The sequence below is a fragment of the Cyprinus carpio genome, chromosome B8, assembly GCF_018340385.1.
Source record: "Cyprinus carpio isolate SPL01 chromosome B8, ASM1834038v1, whole genome shotgun sequence".
Classification (NCBI taxonomy): Eukaryota; Metazoa; Chordata; class Actinopteri; order Cypriniformes; family Cyprinidae; genus Cyprinus; species Cyprinus carpio.
In genome coordinates, this window is record NC_056604.1 from 27,952,510 (window position 1) to 27,973,126 (window position 20,617).

A 20,617-nucleotide genomic window follows, 5' to 3' on the forward strand; every position below is an offset into this window, starting at 1 on the left:
GGTTCCTTCAGATGTTTGAGAATGGCTCTAACATCCGCAGGGTCGTGAGTGCCTTTCCCAGAAAACATGTATACTTTGAATGCATCAAGGCTGATACATTCCAGAGCACTTATTAGGGATCTTGTAGTGTGTGTGAAATGTGACCTTCTTTTCTGTAGTGTTCCTCAGGCATGTACCTTACAAGATCCCAACATGCCTTGTTGGCACCAATGCAGCACAGGTCATCACATTAACATGAAAAAGTTTGTGATTCGATGACATATAAGTGACTTCATTTTGAATCAGTTCAAACTGAACAAACTTCTCTTGTCAAGTGTTTTGCTTAAAAACGTGAGTGTGCTATCTTGCTTTGAAATTTGGTTGTCTCACTTGTGCACTTTCAAATGTGTCCAAATCCTACTCGGGGCCTCTGCATTGGATGCTGCTTGATGGAAGTTAAGTCATCTTTATTTATATAGCGCTTTTAACAATACAGATTGTGTCAAAGCCGCTTTCCAGTATTAAATAGGAAAATAGTGTGTAATAATGCAAAAGAACAATGGTAAACACTAAATTTTCAGGTTCACCATTGCTTCAGTGATGTCATCGTACGAGTGTGCCATTGTGTCTCAAATTAAGTTGTGTGTGTGTGTGTTTTTTCTTTTCGTTTTTTTCCTATCGCCGTTTACCTGCCTTGTGCAGGTACAACCTTAATAACTTGATAAGTTGCCAGATATGCAGTGCAATGATGGCTGGGATTATTTTATTAGCTGTGGCCTAAATAGACTCGTGCTGACAGCCTGGAAACATCAGGTAATCCCAAGCGAGCCTCTATAAAGCGTGGTGCACGCTCGCCCCGTCAAGTCGTAGCACGGTCCTGCCTCGTTTCTCCACAGTCCTGCCGAGCCATCCAAACACTACTGCAGAAAGGGGCTGAGCACAACATCCAACCGCAGCCATGAACGGTACAGAGGGACCTATGTTCTACGTGCCTATGTCCAACGCCACCGGCGTTGTTAAGAGCCCATACGACTATCCCCAGTACTACCTGGTGGCGCCATGGGCATACGGCTGCCTGGCTGCGTACATGTTCTTCCTCATTATCACCGGCTTCCCCGTCAACTTCCTCACTCTGTACGTCACCATCGAGCACAAGAAGCTGCGTACACCTCTCAACTACATTCTGCTGAACCTCGCTATTTCCGACCTCTTCATGGTGTTTGGTGGTTTCACCACGACGATGTACACCTCGTTGCATGGCTACTTTGTTTTTGGACGCGTCGGCTGCAACCTCGAAGGCTTCTTCGCAACCCTGGGTGGTGAAATGGGCCTTTGGTCCCTGGTGGTGCTGGCCTTCGAGAGGTGGATGGTCGTCTGTAAGCCCGTGAGCAACTTCCGCTTCGGAGAGAACCACGCCATCATGGGGGTTGTCTTCACCTGGTTCATGGCCTGCACCTGCGCCGTGCCTCCCCTGGTCGGCTGGTCCCGTTACATCCCCGAGGGCATGCAGTGCTCGTGCGGAGTCGACTATTACACTCGCGCCCCTGGCTACAACAATGAGTCCTTTGTCATCTACATGTTCCTTGTCCACTTCATTATTCCATTAATCGTCATATTCTTCTGCTACGGCCGTCTCGTCTGCACCGTCAAAGATGCCGCTGCCCAGCAGCAGGAGTCCGAGACCACCCAGAGGGCTGAGCGTGAGGTCACCCGCATGGTCGTCATCATGGTCATCGGCTTCTTGATTTGCTGGATCCCATATGCCAGCGTGGCCTGGTATATCTTCACCCACCAGGGAAGCGAATTTGGGCCTGTCTTCATGACCGTGCCAGCCTTCTTTGCCAAGAGTGCTGCTGTCTACAACCCATGCATCTACATCTGCATGAACAAGCAGTTCCGTAACTGCATGATCACCACCCTGTGCTGCGGCAAGAACCCCTTCGAGGAGGAAGAGGGCGCCTCCACTACTGCATCCAAGACTGAGGCTTCATCCGTGTCTTCCAGCTCCGTGTCCCCTGCGTAAACACTTGTCCGTGACACACGATAAGCAGCTACGTGCACTGGGCTTCAACGGCAACCGACGACACAGAGACCACAAATTGTTCAGCCCAGGGAAACGAGCGACCGCTACCACTTGCAGAATAAAAATGTTTGTCAGTTTTCCTTTTTGTATTTTTACAAAACCCAATTGGTTCAACCAAAAGACAGTTTTGAGAGTGGACAGACCATGTCCCAGTTTCAGTACATCCAGCGAGTCCAGCGTAACGGTGCATAAGATTCTTTTTTTGTTTTTTGATTTTTCTTCCTAAAATGCAGCAAAAAGAAAAATATCTTAACTCTCTTACTGTTGGACTCCTTATACTGGCTTTGTTGTGATTTTAGAGGCATGTATTTAAGGCAACGTAACAATAAAAAGCACTTTGCAAATTAAATCATTCTGTTTATGATTTGATTGAGCTGTAATGTTAAAGAAATGTCTAAATAGTATTTTAAATTTAATAAACGATACTGATTTCTGATGAGAGCTTTAATGTGGTGTATATATTCCCAACTTCAGTAAAGGCTGAGTGCTTTTTAATCTATTCTGTTTAATCAACATCAAGACAATAGCTACTGCAGAGTTTTGAATTGAAAATAGTACATACATTTCTTCAACAGTTAACAGCACCATAATTATGGATAACAGGCTCAATATGTTATTCAATGCAAGTGTACAACCGGGGCAGTCCTCACTGTCACCTTGGATTAAAGGCTTTATGAAGGATGATTTGACAGATATGTATGGATGAATTAGGTAGGATCAGAACTGATGTGTTAATCCTTCTCTAGGTCAGAGTGGTGAAAATAGATTATGATTATGTATAGTTTGCCTTTCACTGGCATCTGTGTAAATAGAGACACACAGCCTCACACAACATTTGGTAACACTTAAGATTAGGGAACACTATTCACTAATATGAATCACTGTAGTTGCTTATGAACATGCATATTACTAGCATATTGGCTGTTTATTATGACTTATAAAGCACATATTAATGCATGACCATATTTTAGATCCCTTAAACCTACCCCATACCTAAAAATAGCTACTACTACAACTGCCTTACTTACTATGAACAAGGGGCAAATTAGGAGTTTATTGAGGGAAAACTCTTAGCTAATAGAGAATTTGTTTTCCCTACTCTAAAGTATTACCCAAGGTGGTAGCCTGTAGGGATATTGCTTGCTTTGAGAACACCTCACATGTAATACTTTTGATAGGAGTGGCTTGACAACACAATTAGCAATCATCATGAATCTGTGGTGGCCAAAAATATTGCCACCCTTGCACTTTTTCCAAAATAATCCTTAATGTTTCCAGACCTGACATTAAATATGTTGACACTAAAACATATTTTGGTGTACGTATATTTATGTTTTTGGTGTGCAAAAAAATCTGAAGAACTTATATTATAATTCAGATAATTTTGCAGAGAAAACCTAAAATTGCCAGACAATATTATTAGCACCTTCTAGAAGTAGTCATAGATTGATAACCAAAGAAGGCCAGACACAAGATTATAGCTAAGCGTGGACAAGCTTAAATCTACAAATGCATATAAGCAACGTTATCAAGATGTTTAAGACTCATGGCACTGTGGCCACCCTCACTAAACGTGGCTGCAAGAGTAAACTTGGCGGAAGTTTGCAGCAAAGGATTGTTTGAACGGTGGAAAAAACACTTAGGTTAGCCTAAGCACAGATTAAAGCTGACCTTCAGACACAAGGTATGACAGTTTCAACTTGCAACATCTCCATGAAAGGGGGTTGGAAGGTAGGAGAAAAACAGAAAAAACCCACAAAGTCGTGTCTGAAGTTTTAATAATGTTAGTTTTTAATGTTCACCTTTTATTTGTATTTAACCTTCATACAAACAAGAAATGTTAAATCACTGTAAAATAAACAACTCAGACTCACCTTATTAATATTAATATCTTCAACTTCAAGCTATAGGCTAACATACACTACCAGTCAAAAGTTTTTGAACAGTAAGATTTTTAATGTTTTTTTAAAATAAGTCTCTTCTATTCACCAAGCCTGCATTTATTTGATCAAAAAAAACAGCAAAAACAGTAACATTTTGAAATATTTTTGTTACTTAAAATAATTGTTTTATATTTGAAAATATTTTAAAATGTAATTTATTCTTGTGATATCAAAGCTGAATTTTAAGCATATTATTGTATGTTTTGTATTTTTATTTTGTGAATCATTCTAATATGCTCATTTGCTGCTCAGAAATATTTATTATTATGTTAAAAAACAAATGAGTACAATTTTTTTCAGGTTTCTTTGATGAATAGAAAGTTAAGAACAGCATTTATCTGAAATTGAAATCTTTTGTAACATTATAATCTTTTTGATCAATTTAAAGCATATTTGCTAAATAAAAGTATTATAAATAAAATAATATTGCAGTGCTAAACAAAATTTCTATAATTTCTTTGACTGGAAGTGTAGGCTGATTATTCTTATAGATTGAAACAAATGTGCTTCTGCCAGAATAAAGAGTATGAAAAGTGCTCCAAGTTGCTGCAGAAAACAAAATAATTGAACAACAACAAAAGCGGCGCTGGAGGTGGGCTTATTGTTGAACATGCAAACTGATAGTCTGCGGTTTCCCCATTAACAGCTGTAATCAAAGCAGCTCCGCTCATGAATGCAACTTTATCAGATAAAGAAAAATAAAAATCAGTCGAAACGTTTCTGAAGACAGTCGGATCCCTTCAGAGATACATTCATATAAAACACTCACGCTGCATTTTGATTTTGAAACGTGCAGTGTTCATGTTTATTCACGAAGTCACACGCCACAATTAAATCAATGTATTGGAAACACTGGTAATGTATATTAAAAATATTGGAAATGTGTTTAAAAATAATATCACTGTTATTGAAAAAAATATATATTGTGATACATATTGATATTGAATTATTGTCCAGCCTGATCCAGAACATGCCAAAATCCTTCATGGCCAAAGCATAGAATAACCGACTGAAAGCTTTTTGCCATCCAAGCCATGTAGTCAATCACAGAGGATGTTTGTGGGTTGCTTTGATGCCTCTGGTACTGGGGAAATCTGGCCAATGCAGGTGTCATGGAGCACAATGTTGGAAAGCAAGGCCTCTGTCGAGGGGCACTGGTCTCGCAGCAGGACAATGACCTTAAACCAGTCCAGTGTTCAAGGGCCTCATAATAAAATGTTGCGCAGAAACCATCCTAAATTTGATCTTAAGATCATCTTTCAAATATGTGTGCATGGGATTCATAGAATGAACGTATGCACAGAAAACACACGTATATCTCTATTTCAGATGTGAAATCTAAGAATCACAAATGATCTTGAACTCACACGCAACTGAATGGTTTCAGCTCTCTGCTTTGTAAACGACTCCTAATTAATTTCATTAACATATACAACCCTGATTCCAGAGAAGTTGGGACGTTTTGTAAGATGCAATAAAATCAAGAATCTGTGATTCATTAATTCTCTTTAACTTTTATTTAATTGACAAAAGAACAAAGAAAAGATTTCCAAAGTTTTCACTGACCAACGTAAATGTGTTTTGACAATATAAATAAAATTTTAACTTTGATGGCTGCAACACACTCCAAAAAAGTTGGGACAGAGGCTAAATAAAAGTGAAAAGGTTATAGAATATCTACGTTAAACTGTTTTGAAACAGTTCACAGTAAGCAGTGTAAGCAGTAATAGGTCAAGGTATCATGTTTGGGTATAAAACAAGCATCTCAGTCTTTGCAAGCAAAGCTGGATCACGGCTCATCACTTTGTGCCAAATTTCACGAGAGAAGTGTAAAAAAAATAATAATAAAAAAAAAAATAATCACATTTCGCAATGCAAAATCACAAAGAATTTATGTCTTTCACCAAGTACCAAACATAATATTGTGAAAAGATTTAGGGAATCCAGAAAAAAAGGCAGGAAACCTCAGTTAAATGTGCTTGGCATTTGAGCCCTCAGATGGCATTGCATAAGAAACCATTATGCTGCGGTGTTAAATATAGCCACATGGGCTCAGGTGTACTTCAGAAAACTGCTATCATTTACCATAGTCTGCTGCTGCATCAATAAATGCAACTTGAATCTCTGTTACTCTAGGAGAAAGCTAAACTTCAATTCTATGCAGCGATGCTGCCAGGTTCTCTGGGGCAGAGCTCATCTCAGATAGTCAAAAAGACGAGTTGAAATGAGTCCACATTTCACGTTTCTGGGAAAAATGGATTTCGAGTTCTCAGTCCCAAAGATTAAAGGGACCATCCAGACTTTCATGACAGAAAACAAAAGCAAACATCTGTCAATGTATGGATTGCAGCAGAGCAAACAGCATGGGTGACTGGCATATGTGCGAAGGTACTATTGACATGGAGGCATATATTGGAATTGTACAGAGAAATATACTGCCATCAAGATGATGTCTTTCATGGGAAGTCTGTGGTTATTAGATTAAGACAATCCTACAACACCGTGGTTTCGTAGAGACAGAGTGACTTTGTTAGACTGGCCTGCCTGCAGTCCCAGAATGCGTCTGCAGGGCAGGGCCAGCAGGGTAGGTGGCCAGGGCGGGACAGAGAGTTCACAGGCGACCCCCTTGGTCATGACGGGACAGTTAGAGAGCTCACAGATGACCTCTTGACTGTGACAAGGCAGGCAGGAAGTTCATAAGTGGATGTCCATGCTTTAAGAGGAACTGAAGCAAACCCCGCCACCACCTCTGGAGGTTCTGTAGTGGATGCTGCCACCTCTGGAGGAACTGGAGTGGGTCCTGGAGTGGACTCTGGATGTTCCCGGACTAGAGAGGTTCCTTGAGTGGGCTCTGAGGGCTCCCGGACTAGAGCGGGCTCTGTAGTGGACTCTGCATGCTCCTGGACTGGAGTGGGCTCTTGAGTGGACTCAGAAGGCTCCTGGACTGGAGAGGGGTCTGTAGTGGACTCTGCATGCTCCCGGACTAGAGTGGGCTCTTGAGTGGACTCGGGAGGCTCCTGAACTGGAGCGGGCTCTGGAGCGGACTCTGCTTGCTCCCGGACTGGAGTGGGCTCTTGAGTGGACTCGGAGGGCTCCTGAACTGGAGTGGGTTCTGGAGTGGACTCGGAGGGCTCCCAGACTGAAGCGGGCTCTGGAGTGGACTCTGAGGTGGCCCATGTGCACAGAACAGCCAAGAGGTGAAAAGCAAAAATGAACTTTTCACGCTTTACATGTTACCCCTGGGAGATATCATCAGGAAACACAGTGTTAGCTTTCCCTGTTAAGCTGATGATACTCAGCTCTAGATTTCTTCATGGCCCAGCGAAACATACCAATTAAAAAAACTAATGGAATGCATAGTCGATATAAAAAACTGGATGCCGAGTAATTTCTTACTGCTGAAAAAACAGAGGAGTTAGTTATCTGATCTAAAACCTCCACATGTAATAACTTAGAAAACTGTCTAAGACTTGATGGCTGCTCTGGCAGTTCTTCATCATCAGTTAGGAACCTAGGTGTGCTATTTGATAGCAATCTTTAATTTGAAAGCCACGTTTCTAGCATTTGTAAAACTGCATTTTTCCATCTCAAAAATATATCTAAATTACGATCTGTGCTCTCAATTACGACCTGTGCTCTCAATGTCAAATGCAGAAACGTTAATTCATGTGTTCATGACCTCAAGGTTAGATTATTGTAATGCTTTATTGGGTGGTTGTTCTGCACGCTTAGTAAACAAACTCCAGCTGGTCCAAAATGCAGCAGCTAGAGTTCTTACTAGAGCCAGGAAGTATGATCATATTAGCCCAGTTCTGTCAACACTGCACTGGCTCCTTATTAAACACTGTATAGATTTTAAAATCTTGCTTAATACTTATAAACCCCTGAGTGGTTTAGCACCTCAGTATTTGAACAAGCTCTTATTGCATTATAGTCCTCCATGTCCGCTGCTTTCTTAAAACTCTGGCAATTTGATAATACCTAGAATTTCAAAATCAACTGCGGGTGGCAGATCCTTTTCCTATTTAGCGCCAAAACTCCAGCACAGATGGTGGATCAGCACATAGAGGTGACCTCAACAGCCCTGTATGTCAGCTGAGACCAGGACAACTAGATGAGCCCCAGAGACAGATCCTCAGTGACAAGTGACAAGGGACAAGACCAAAGGAACCAGATGTGTCTTCCGCACAATGTGACTTTGCTGCAGCCTGGAATTGAACTGCTGGTTTCGTCTGGCCAGAGGAGAACTGACCCCCGACTGAGCCTGGTTTCTCCCAAGGTTTTTTTTCCATTCTGTCACCGATGGGGTTTTGGTTCCTTGATGCTGTTGTCTCTGGCTTGCTTAGTTGGGGACACTTAATATCCAGTGATATTGTCGACTTAATTGCACAATGCTTTCAATGCTTTCAAAATATAATGTAATGTATATAATATAATGTTAAAATAACCACAGCATTAACAACAACCTTGAAATAAAAGTGTGAGGTTTATCTGATAATTAGATGCATGAAAGTAGCATTTGTTGCTTTAGCAAACAGATATGGCAAGCGTTTACTTTCAGAATCATAATTCGCTGATGGAGAGGAAAAAATAAATACTAAAGTATTTTATTTTATGACAATGAGATAAAGAAGTTTTCGCACTGAAAGAGAAGTGATCTTGCGCTCATAGATGTGCCAGGCTTTATCTGCAGCTAAACTGAATAAAAAGCGGAATGGACTGATGCAACACTAAGAAAAAAAAAAAACATAATAAACAAATAAAATTTATGAATGATGCAGTGCTAATTGACATATCATTTATTACAGTACAGAAACTATAAAGTATATTTTCTACCTTATTCTGTGCAGAAAATTTAAATAATTGTTTGTAGTATATAAAACAATCATAAAATTGCCATTAGGAAAAAAATAATTTGTAGATTACAAATGATTGATTATTGTCCAGCAGTGTATTGATTTCTTATAGCAAATTCAAAGTAATAGATAAGAATTCCTTTAAATAATAATAATAATAATAATTATAATATATACATACATAAAATTATTGTATTTTACATTTCTGTCCTGAAATTATGGCTACACCCCTGGTGTGACAGAATGTTAGCCTATGCATAATACGTTTAAAGCTCTTTTTTAAAATCTTGGCTTACATAATTTTTTATGTATGCCATGTCACGCCATAGCATCATTAAACTAGCATCTAACAATGGACAAAAGTGTTTTTTTTTTTCTTTAGGCCTAACCTATGGTTCTGTAACCATAAAGGCTGCTGTGTAATATGCCTCCTGACTAAGCATTTAAAGAATTTAGGAGAAGCATTTAAATAATCCTGTGAATGCACTTAAAGAATGCAGAATTGAATCGTTATTATTTAATTGTGAACCGAATCTAATTGAATCGTTCTAAATTAGCAAAAATCATTCTTGAATTGAATCGAAATCCTATGAATCGTGAATCGAATTGAATAGCTGTCTACCCAAAGATTCACAGCCCTAGCTTTGATAAAATCTGTAAAGTTAAAAGCACTATATAAATAAAGGTGACTTGACTTGACTTGACCTTCTTGATCCTGGCAGCAGCATTGCAATTTGGCAACTCTGTAGCGACCTCAGAGGGCTCCCAGACTGAAGCGGGCTCTGGAGTGGACTCTGCTGCTCTCGTCCTTCTCGCTCTTCGCTTTGGCGTAGAAATCAATGGAGGTTCCAGTACTTGACTTGACAAGATAGGTGGGGATGGAATAGTCACTGAAGCTGGACTCTGATGGCGGTGTCTCACCTTCCCCTCAAGACAAAGCTGCAAGTACCAGGAAAAGTTCCAGAAGTCCAACGACCTTACCCGATCCATCTCCCATTGCTGTAAGGGTTTATGCAGAGAGAGGTTGAATATGTGCTTAATGTCCTCACCCTGACAACCCAGCCTCTCCACCCTTGTCCAAAATTTCTGGGTTAAAACCCCCACTGTGCAACAGCGTATTTTGTTCTGTGTCAGCTACACCACACGGATATGTTGTTTTTATTCAAATCAAAGCACAAACAACGTAGAAAAGGTATCAGCGTGGCACAGCTGACACAGAACAACATACGCTGTTTGTGTTCAGTGGATACTCTCCAAAATGGCACTAGGGTGATGTGGAGGAGACAAGTTGTTGAATAGAGTCTTTTTTTTTTTTTTTTGCACACAAAAAGTATTCGCATAGCTTCGTAATATTGTTGAACCCCTGATGTCACATGGATTATTTTACCGATCTCCTTGCTACGTTTCTGGACGTTGATCATGGTAGTACCCTCAGATTCCATCAAAAATATCTCAATTTGTTTTCCAAAGATAAACAGAGGTCTTACGGGTTTGGAACAACATGAGGGTGAGAATTATTGACAGAATTTTCATTTTTGGGTGAAGTATCCCTTTAATATTTGTCACAAACATAGGCGGAGTTTAGGGGGGCTGAGCGGGGGGCATTGCCCTCTCAGACTAGAGCCAATCATGATTTTGTCTGAGTTATGAATAAAATATAAAAAATAATTTATATTTTCTCATTTTATTTGTATTATCTTGTTATTTTAGTGGATAGAATAAGTTAGTTTTGGGCTAAATTAATTTTTATGATATTTAAGCCCATCCTCGCTAGGGTGACTCATCATGATTTTTAACTTGTCACGATAGGCTACATGAGAGGACTCTCTTTCCATTATTTTACCGCTTAAGCAGGTTAACTGAATAATGGAAATTTGTTGTATTTTTTTAATAAACCCACGAATAAAAATGTGGTGGACTGTTGGCTGAATTGGACAGGCGATTTTCATATGAAGCGTTGGCCTCGTGTGACGCAGTATTCAGTTGTGAGAAAAACGGCATCAGTCCCCTACTAAGCATGTATGCAAGCCTTAAGATTCACCCTCAGTTTGTGACAGATGAAATGTATCATGTGAAATGTGCGATCTCATCGCCGATCACCCTTGAGAAACTTAAAGATGAAGTAGGCTACGGAAGGACAAATATCCAAACTTTTTCAAACTACTGCAGCTTGCACTCACGCTGCCCATTGGTTCGGCTTAGAGCCCTGCACAGGCCTCAAATTTAAGCCCTAGCCCGGCCTGTGTCCTACAGCTTATCAGAATCCCCTTCTCCCAAAATAGCTTACAGTGAGCCTATGTTTGATCAATTTAGCCTTCTCAAATCATCACAACATATCTAAAATAAAATCTATAGATAGCATATAAAACAGTTCAAGCTTATAACAATGTTTAAACATTAAACCTAGATAAATGTGCGCTATATCCAATAGTTTGTGTGGAGAGTGGAAGCTAAAGTGTGTTTTGCAGGACATGGAGGCGCCAGCGTGATCACTTTAATTTTTTTCAGTGGATACACCATCATTTTTGCTCATAAAGGTAAGAGTAATACATCATTTGTAACTGTAAAGGGTCTACTTTTATTTGTGTGCACTCACAATATCAACAAAACGTTGTGCTTTTATAAAATAGAGAAAACAAACATAATGCGATTTCTGCCGTCTCATCTTGAACAGGAGCGCTTCACAAAAGTGAACTGAAACTCTGTGAATACATGCCTCACAGACATGATAAATGTATCTATAGAAAGCTTTAAAATACTACTTAACCAAATAAAACAAAGGCGCGTCTAATGAGGAGATGGCGAGTCAGGATTGGCAACTTGATCCTTGCGACATGGACTCAGAAAACACTAGTTTATTAGTAAATAAATCAAATATCTCCTTACTTTTTTCCCCTGAAGCATTTATGGTAATTACTTTTGCCGCTGTTGCCTCTGGCTTGCTTAGTTGGGGACACTTCATTTCCAGCGATATCATTGACTTGATCGCACAGATACTGAACTGAACTGAGCTGGATGATGACATCACTGAATTCAATGATGAACTGCCTTTAACTGAAAAATTAGTGTTTACTGTTGTCATTTTGCATTATTGACACACTATTTTCCTAATTAATGCTGTACAGTTGCTTTGACAATTTGTATTGTTAAAAGCGCTATATAAATAAAGGTGACTTGACTTGAAAATTGGCCAGAAGCCCAGCCCATACGTTGGGCCCGAGCTGAAATGCAGGGCTGTAGTTCGGCTATCAGAAATAAGTTTCTCAGTTGTGAGGAGAATAAGAAACTGGCTCTGATCTAGCACACATAATGATTTGACTGAAAATGTATGAGAAGAGATAAAAGAAAAAGATAGAGGTCATCTACACAATTCGGAAAAAGGCTTTTCTGCATTATCATTTTATATATATATTACTCTTTGTACAGCAGTTATTGCCGGAGACTTTCCACTCGGCCCGGCTCTGTCTGCCGCACGCGGGCCGGATGCCTGTGGACTCACAGCACGATTCTGGCCCGAGTCAATCGAGTCAGATGCAGCGGCCGTTAGCGAGCCGACACTGCCACATCTGAGCCGGAATTAGCCCATCACTAAAGTGCAAAGTGCACCGGACGTGGCCTGGATTCATTTTTAATATCTACTTTACTGTTCACTAATCTTTCATTTAAAATTGATACGCAGCCAAAATGTTTACTTTCATTGTAATTATAAATATATAAACATCTCATTATGATGAATGCATTTTTAAAGTAAAGAACTCGCTTGACTATGTTTGTATGAGAAAAATTTATTTACAAAACTATGCAATTACAGTGAGAGAGAGAGAGAGAAACAAGTATATATATATAAAACATAACATTTAGCGAAATTACCCTTGCATTTAGGCTATTTATTCTTGGAAACTAAAATTTAACAAGTATAAACAAAAACACCCAGAAGACACTTTACAATTTATAATATGGTTTCATTTGTTAACATTAGTTACCTATCCAACATGAACTAACATAGCAAATACTTAACAATAACTAACTGTAGTTAATAAATCAACCTAGTTAATTTCAGCATTTACTAATACATTGTTAAGAACAAAAGTTGTAACTATTACCATAGATCATTTTTGAGTGAAACAATGAGTACTTTTCCTTGGTTGTTGCTCCCTTTCAAATCTTTGAGGATTAAGTTGCTGTGGTGTAACATGTCTTTCCACTTCTTAATCTGGTGACATCTTTGTTTGGGAGCTTTCATTTCTGCACCTGTAAAGAGCAAATAGTATACAAGTATCTATTAGTAAAGGTCTAACGTAATTGTGAACTACAGTAAATTTAAATTTCACGTCAGTGTGAACTACAGTAAATTTATGTTCCAGCAATGTACCTGTTATTTGATAGACTATTTACAGCACCAACTGCAGTGACAATAAATGGCTGTGCACAGCATGATTAATATTTAGTGTGTAGCATGCTAATTAAAGAGAGTTCACCCAAAACATGAAAATCATTTATTTCTTTTCATGTTGTCCATACCTGACAAACTTGTTTGGTTTGATTACTAGCATTCTTCAAAGTATCTTCTTTTGAGTTCTGCAGAAAAACAAAAGTCCGAATTGTGACAGAATTCTAGTTAACTATACATTGAAGTAAATTAATAAACTATTTTCACCAGTCATCGCTATGGAGAAAAATAACAGTGTACCCTGCAATAAAATGCTTGAAAAATACACATTCAGTAGATCCAAAGCTTGCTGTTAATCAGGTATCTTCAGTTAATATTCCCCGCAGTTACTGCAGAAAATAACATGGTGAAATGGTCAATGCAGACATTATACTTGAACTTACTTTCTCATTGTCTCTAATGCTCCTTGCTAGTCCAGTCAGAAGTATAATAAAGTGTCTGAGTAACATCTGCTATTCCTTCAGCGATGACACTTCTCTTGGTTACTACAAAACATAGAAATGTTAATTTGTAGCATGTTAAGAGAAATAATCAGTTACTTCTGTATGTCTCTACATCCTGAGTGGAGAAGCAATTAAAGTAAAGTCACCTTTATTTATATAGTGCCTTAAACAAAAAAGATTGTATCAAAGCAACTGAACAACATTAATTAGGAAAACAGTGTGTCAATAATGCAAAATGACAGTTAAAGGCAGTTTATCATTGAATTCAGTGATGTCATTCATCTCAGTTCAGTTTAAATAGTATCTGTGCAATCATTTGCAATCAAGTCAATGATATCGCTGTAAATGAAGTGTCCCCAACTAAGCAAGCCAGAGGCGACAGCGGCAAGGAACCAAAACTCCATCGGTGACAGAATGGAGAAAAAACCTTGGGAGAAACCAGGCTCAGTTGGGGGGCAAGTTCTTCTCTGACCAGACGAAACCAGCAGTTCAATTCCAGGCTGCAGCAAAGTCACATTGTGCGGAAGACACATCTGGTTCCTGTGGCCTTGTCCCGGTGGTGGTCTGAGACAAGGTCTTTACAGGGGATCTGTCTCTGGGGCTCATCTAGTTGTCCTGGTGTCCGCTGTCTTTCAGGGCTTTCTAGGTGCTGATCCACCATCTGGACTGGATACGTACTGGATCCGGGTGACTGCAGTGACCATCTGACTTGGATACAGACTTGATCTCGTGGCTAAGGTGACCTCGGAATAAGAGAGAAACCGACTAATATTAGCGTAGATGCCATTCTTCTAACAATGTAGCAAGTACATTGGGTGTTATGGGAAGTGTTCCCGGTTCCGGTTTACCTAATTAATCCAGCCTAAAAATCCTTTAACGGATTTGGATATTAGAAGTGTATTAGTGTGTTATGTGTAAGCCAGGTTAAAGAGATAGGTCTTTAATCTAGATTTAAACTGCAAGAGTGTGTCTACCTCCCAAACAATGTTAGGTAGGTTATTCCAGAGTTTAGGCGCTAATTAGGAAAAGGATCTGCCACCTGCAGTTGATTTTGATATTCTAGGTAAAGTGATGAACAGTGATGCCGTGTTTGTGTTTTGTGGGCTATAGCTCCCATAAAAATGGTCTAGCGATGCCCATGACTAATAATAAACAAATTAGAGCGGCTTTGCCCGTTACATCATTTTAAATGAAGTGATCCTTCTAAATGAATGGAGTTACATCATTTTAAAAAAGTCTAATAACCTTCAATTTATTAGTTGTAACTGCATCTGTCTGATGTAGACTTGTGAAGATCTATTTTAATGCGGATACCATACTGCAGCGTTAAACTAAAATAAATGTGCTAAGTGCTCTATTACTATTCTAGGGTGCCCCTAAGGTGACATGGTCGATTCACTTAGTTTTGTCGTGGCCACGACATAACAACTCGTGGGAACATGATAATATGTCGTGCCCACGAGATATTAATTTGAGGGAACGTCATATTAACTTGTGGGAATGTGATATTATGTCGTGGCCACTTTGATCATTTTGTCGTGGTAACAACATCCTTATGTTGTGGCCTCGAGATGCTATGTTGAGGGAATGACATCCATTTATCGTGGATACGACTTCTTATGTTGAGGGAAAGACATATTTTTCTCCTGGCCACGAGTTTAATGTGTAAACAAACCTGCATGACCATAGCAACCCAGGATTATCAGAGATGGATTCATTAATGCTTTATTTTGAATTAAGAAATTATTATAGAAATTATTACATTATTATATTAACCATGGGCCTTGGCTACCAGGCTGTATTGCATGCGATCGTCAGAATTCAAATGAAGTTTATCATAAATAAATGTTATATCAAGTGCATAATATAAAATATAAAAACAATTTTATTCATCCTACAGTCTTGTAAGTCCATTAACTGATTGTTGTTTTCCCGTAATATTTGTATCTTAGGCTATTATTATTATTATTATTATTATTATTATTATCCTATTATTGTTGGTTATATTTTTATATTATTGGTTATATTTTTATATTCATTTATATTAATTTTTTCCCCTTCAATTCGATCTGTTTACTTAACATTCTGAATACTTTTGTAAATAATAGCCTACTGTAAATGCTCGACATGCCAATCAAGCTTTGATTATGCTGACTGGAGTTTTAGCTGGAATGCAGTTTAAATTTAACATATATTTCAGTTTATTTTGGCTAATTAATAGACTATAATTATAAATACTATAGTGTTTCATTGAGGAATTAATCATTCACATAGTTTCATTTGTAAATGAAAACACAACACGCTCATTTATTTTTTATCTGACAATTATAAAGACCAATTATAAAGACAAACAAAGACCAAGATTGCGGCTCATACACATCGCGAGGCTCAGCATCTCTCCGGTTTTTGCAGTTTTGCAGTATTTTTCCTGCTCATCTCGAGTCTGTTCATACTGAACAGCTTTGCCTTAACATTTTACACCTGACAGGAGCTTTTGGATATTGCTGTGCACTTTTCCAACAGTTTTATCACCAATCCTCAACTCATCCCTGAGATCTCCAGAACACCCGAGGCTATGCACTCTACCCAGCTGAGCAGAAGTGCTCACAGGCGGCATCGAGATAGTAAACAAAGGCGGGGGAAGCGCGGAGGTCTAAGAGCTAAGCTAACACCGCTCCGGCTCTCTTTACCCAGCATTTTCCTCGCTACTGTGCGGTCACTGGTGAACAATATGGACAAGTTACAGCTTCGCATCACCCACAGTAAAAGACTTTTGGATTGCAATGTCATGGTTTTCACAAAAAACATGGCTACACAGCGACCTACCCAATAATGCTATTGAGCTGGCCGGACGCTACACACTCCGGGCAGATAGGACAGCAGATGACTCCCGCAAGACAAGAGGCGGCGGATTGTGCATTTATGTTAACAAAGCTGCAATGTTGGGAGGAATTGTTTTCTCCAGCGGTCCCAGAAGGTGTTGGACAGGTGCTGAACCTGCCGCCACTGGGACTTGTAGAGGTCTGCAACTCCAAACTCACCAGCAGGAGCAGGCACACTGCTTGTCTTTTGTGTGAGAAGAGCAGCTGGCGTGAGTATAAACGAGTCCTCAGGGTCCATCGTCACTGGAACAAGTGGTCTGGCGTTGATGATAGCAGCGACTTTTGCCATGAAAGTCACCAGCACTTTGTGGGTGAGCTTGTCTTTCAGCTGGAGGAACATTGCATCCAGAATCCTCCTTGCCAGCCCTATCATTCTCTCCCATGATCCACCCCAATGGGATGCAGGGGGGGGGGGGGGGGTTAAAAGACCAAATGCAGCCCTTGTCTGAGCGGTAAGTCTTTACAGCACTGCTGACAATGTTTGAGGCTACCTTGAGTTCCTAACAGGCACCTATGAGGTTCGTGCCGCAGTCGGAACGAATGTATTTGACTGGCCCACGCATTGAAAGGAAGCGCAGTAGCGCACTGATGAAGCTAGAGGTGTCAAGGGATTCTATGACTTCAATGTGCACAGCTCTTATGCTCATGCACATAAAAATCACTGGCGTGCTTATTGCTTGTGGTGGTGTCTGATAAGCAAAGTGGTGATGTGATGCTGGCAAGGAATAATCAGAGGAGTCTTTTCTCTCTGATCGACACTTGAATGATGAAGATGGCCTCCAACTCTGAGAAGGCCGTATGTGTCGATGAATGGGTCCAGATTTCTGAGAGGGCTTGTTTTTGGCATCCTTTCATGTTTCTGAATGCACTTTATCTCTTGGCTGTAGACTTCTTGTTGAACTGCTTGGATGATCACAGCTGTCACTTTCTCTGATTCCTCAACTGTGAATTCAGCTTTGCAGTAATGCCAGCCCTTGCATGCACTGTTCTCTCGGTGAACTGTCTTGAAATGACAGGCTATGTGAACAAGGCGCGTGACTGCACAAGTTTATGACCTCCGAGTAGTGAACTTTGCAAAGCGTTGTGAATCCAATTGCTGGTTTGAGGCTGCAGTGCTTAAGGCAGACACCAGAAGGCGAATGTCTGGGTCTGAGCTCGGGTCAAGAAGGTCATAAGTATTCTCAGAAATGCTAGGCTCCAGCTTGGAGAGAAATTTGGGGCCACTCAACCAGTTGGTGTGTTTCAGTTGTCCAGCAGGGACAGAATGTGTTGCGTGATCTGCAGGGTTCTGGTCTGTTGGCACGTAACGCCACTGGTCTGGTCGGCAGGATCTTCGGATGCGTAACACACGGTTGCTGACATAGACATAAAAGCGCATGGTCTCATTGCAAATATAGCCCAGGACTACTTTACTATATGAGTAGTAGGTTACGCCATCAATCTGTAGGTCTAATTCTGCTAAGACCAGGTCTGCTAACTCAACAGCAAGCACTGCTGCACAGAGTTCAAGTCTCTGCACTGTGTGTTCAGGGCGGGGGGCCAGCTTTGCTTTGCCCATTACAAATCCAATCTGGTTGTTGCCATTACTGTCTGTCACTTTCAGGTAGCCCACAGCACCAATAGCTTTGACTGATGCAACACAGAACACACACAGTTCTCTTTTTTACCGCTGCTGATGGTGAGGCTTCTGTGTAACGCCTAGGGATGCAAAGCTCAGCGAGCTCAGACAGAGAGGCTCTCCATGACATCCAGGCATCTTCCATGGCAGGAGGTAAGGGCACGTCCCAGTCACCTTTCTCCGCTGTAAGCTCTCGCAGGATAGCCTTGCCTTGGACTATGACGGGTGCAACGAATCCCAGTGGGTCGTAGAGGCTGTTGATTGTGGACAAGACACCCCGCCGTGTGTTGGGCTTGGTCTCACTGGAGACATTAAAAAGGAAAGAGTCTGTCTTGAGATTCCAGTCAAGCCCGAGGCTGCGCAGCAACGGCAGCGCGTCTGCATCAAGGTCAAGGTCTTTGAGGTCACTCACATGGTCACTGGATGGAAAGGCGTCCATGACCTCCTGGTTGTTTGCCGCAATCTTGTGAAGTCTCAGATTCGACTTGGAGAGCACATCCTGTGTCCTTTTTAACAGGCTAATAGCAGCTTGAACTGCGGGAAGAGACTTCAGCCCATCATCGACATAGAAGTCATGTAACACAAAGTGCTGCACATCTGGGTCGACGTGGAATTCGTTGCCTTGTACAGATTTGTGTAAACCATGAATAGCCACTGCAGGTGACGGGCTGTTGCCAAAGACGTGGACGTTCATGCGGTAATCCACGATGGCTTTGGAAAGGTCATTATTTTCGAACCAGAGAAAACGTAAGAAGTCACGATCCTTTTCTCTTACCCGGAAGCAATAGAACATCTGTTCTATGTCAGCTGTGACAGTGATGGCCTCTCTTCTGAACCGAATCAACACTCCCAGTAGTGTGTTATTAGGGTCAGGTCCTGTTAACAGCACGTGGTTGAGTGATACACCGTCGTACTGGGATCTGGAATCGAACACCACAGTAATTTTTTTTGGTTTCTTCGGATGATACACGCCGAACATTGGTAAGTACCACCTTTCTTCATCCGGGCTGAGAGGGGGGGCTAACTCTGCATGACAGTTCCGAAACATGCTGCCCATGAAGGAGAGAAAGTGGTCTCTCATCTCAGGCTTTTTCTCAAAGTTACCCTTGAGAGACATGAGACGCTTCAGCGCCTGAGGCCTGTTGTCTGGGAGCCGTGGTCGTGGGCTCTTAAAGGGTAATGGTGCCACCCAACTGTTATTTGAGTTGGTTACTTTTTGCAGTACCTCATCCATTATCTCTATGAACTTTGCATCTTGAATGGAGGAAGCCACCTGGTTGTCATCCCTGGTCCGCCTGAATACCGTGCTTCCAAGGTGGTCGGCTTCACAGATAGGGTGTTCTTCAGGATACGCTGTAGGTTCACTGGTGACCTGAGTGTCGCTAAACCTCTCCATCACATGAAACACATTGGGGCACGCTTCACAGAGAGTGGGTCGTTGCAGCTCTGTGGTATTCATGTGGAACGTGCTAATTGTCAGCGGCCTGTGAACATTACCTAGGCACACATTTCCAACAATGACCCACCCCAGGTCTAACCTCTGTGCGTAAGGCAGGTTGTGAGGGCCATTCACCTGTTTGCAGACTTTATGCACTCTGATAATGTCCCGTCCTAAGAGGAGCATAATAGGGGCTTGCGGATCAATGTCTAGGATGAGGTGTGCTACTGACCTTAGATGAGCATGATGCAGAGCTACATCGGGGGTCGGAATCTCCTCTCTGTTGTTCAGTATGTCGTTACATTCTATGAGGCTTGGCAATGAGATGCGAATAGCTCCATCCAGAGACTCCACTTCATAGCCGCTGGCCCTTCTGCCTGCTGATTGCTTCTCTCCAGCACATGTTCTCAGTGTGTAAGGAGCGCTTGGACTTTGGTCGTTGAACATGTCGCAAAACTGTGAGCGAACCAGTTACCTATTGCTCTGCTCGTCCATGACTGCGCACAGTTTCACGGCCTTTCCTCTGTGGCCAGCTGGGAACACTTTAACAAAGGCATATTTTCGAACAGGAGCAGTCTGTGAGGTTCCCTCCGCAGACTTTCGTGCATTTATTGGTGACTTGAGACTGCGCTGAAGCTTCATCCCCCTCCCCGCCGTGCTCAGAAGCAGGGCCAGCCTCCTGCTGCCAGGGTGCGGGTCCAGGGTGAAGCGCGGTGTTGTGCCTGTCGCTCTTACATTCAAAACACCGAACATTGAGTTTGCAATTATTTGCTATGTGAGACAAGGAAGACAGGCATTTAAAGCACACATTGTTTTCTTTGATGAGTGTTTTGCGCTCATCAATGGGCTTCTCTCTGAATGCCCAGCACTTACGGAGAGGGCGTGGCTTTTTATGCAACAAACACAGTTTTCCGCTGTCGTCAGA

At 41.2% G+C, this 20,617-nt stretch overlaps 1 protein-coding gene across 1 annotated transcript; it reads left to right on the forward strand.

The window, feature by feature from the left end:
* Positions 1-830: 830 nt before the first annotated feature.
* Positions 831-2,503, forward strand: rho (rhodopsin). The gene has a single exon (XM_042730374.1). The coding sequence runs from the start codon at positions 938-940 to the stop codon at positions 2,000-2,002; it is 1,065 nt and encodes a 354-aa protein (XP_042586308.1). The 5' UTR covers positions 831-937; the 3' UTR covers positions 2,003-2,503.
* Positions 2,504-20,617: the final 18,114 nt, after the last annotated feature.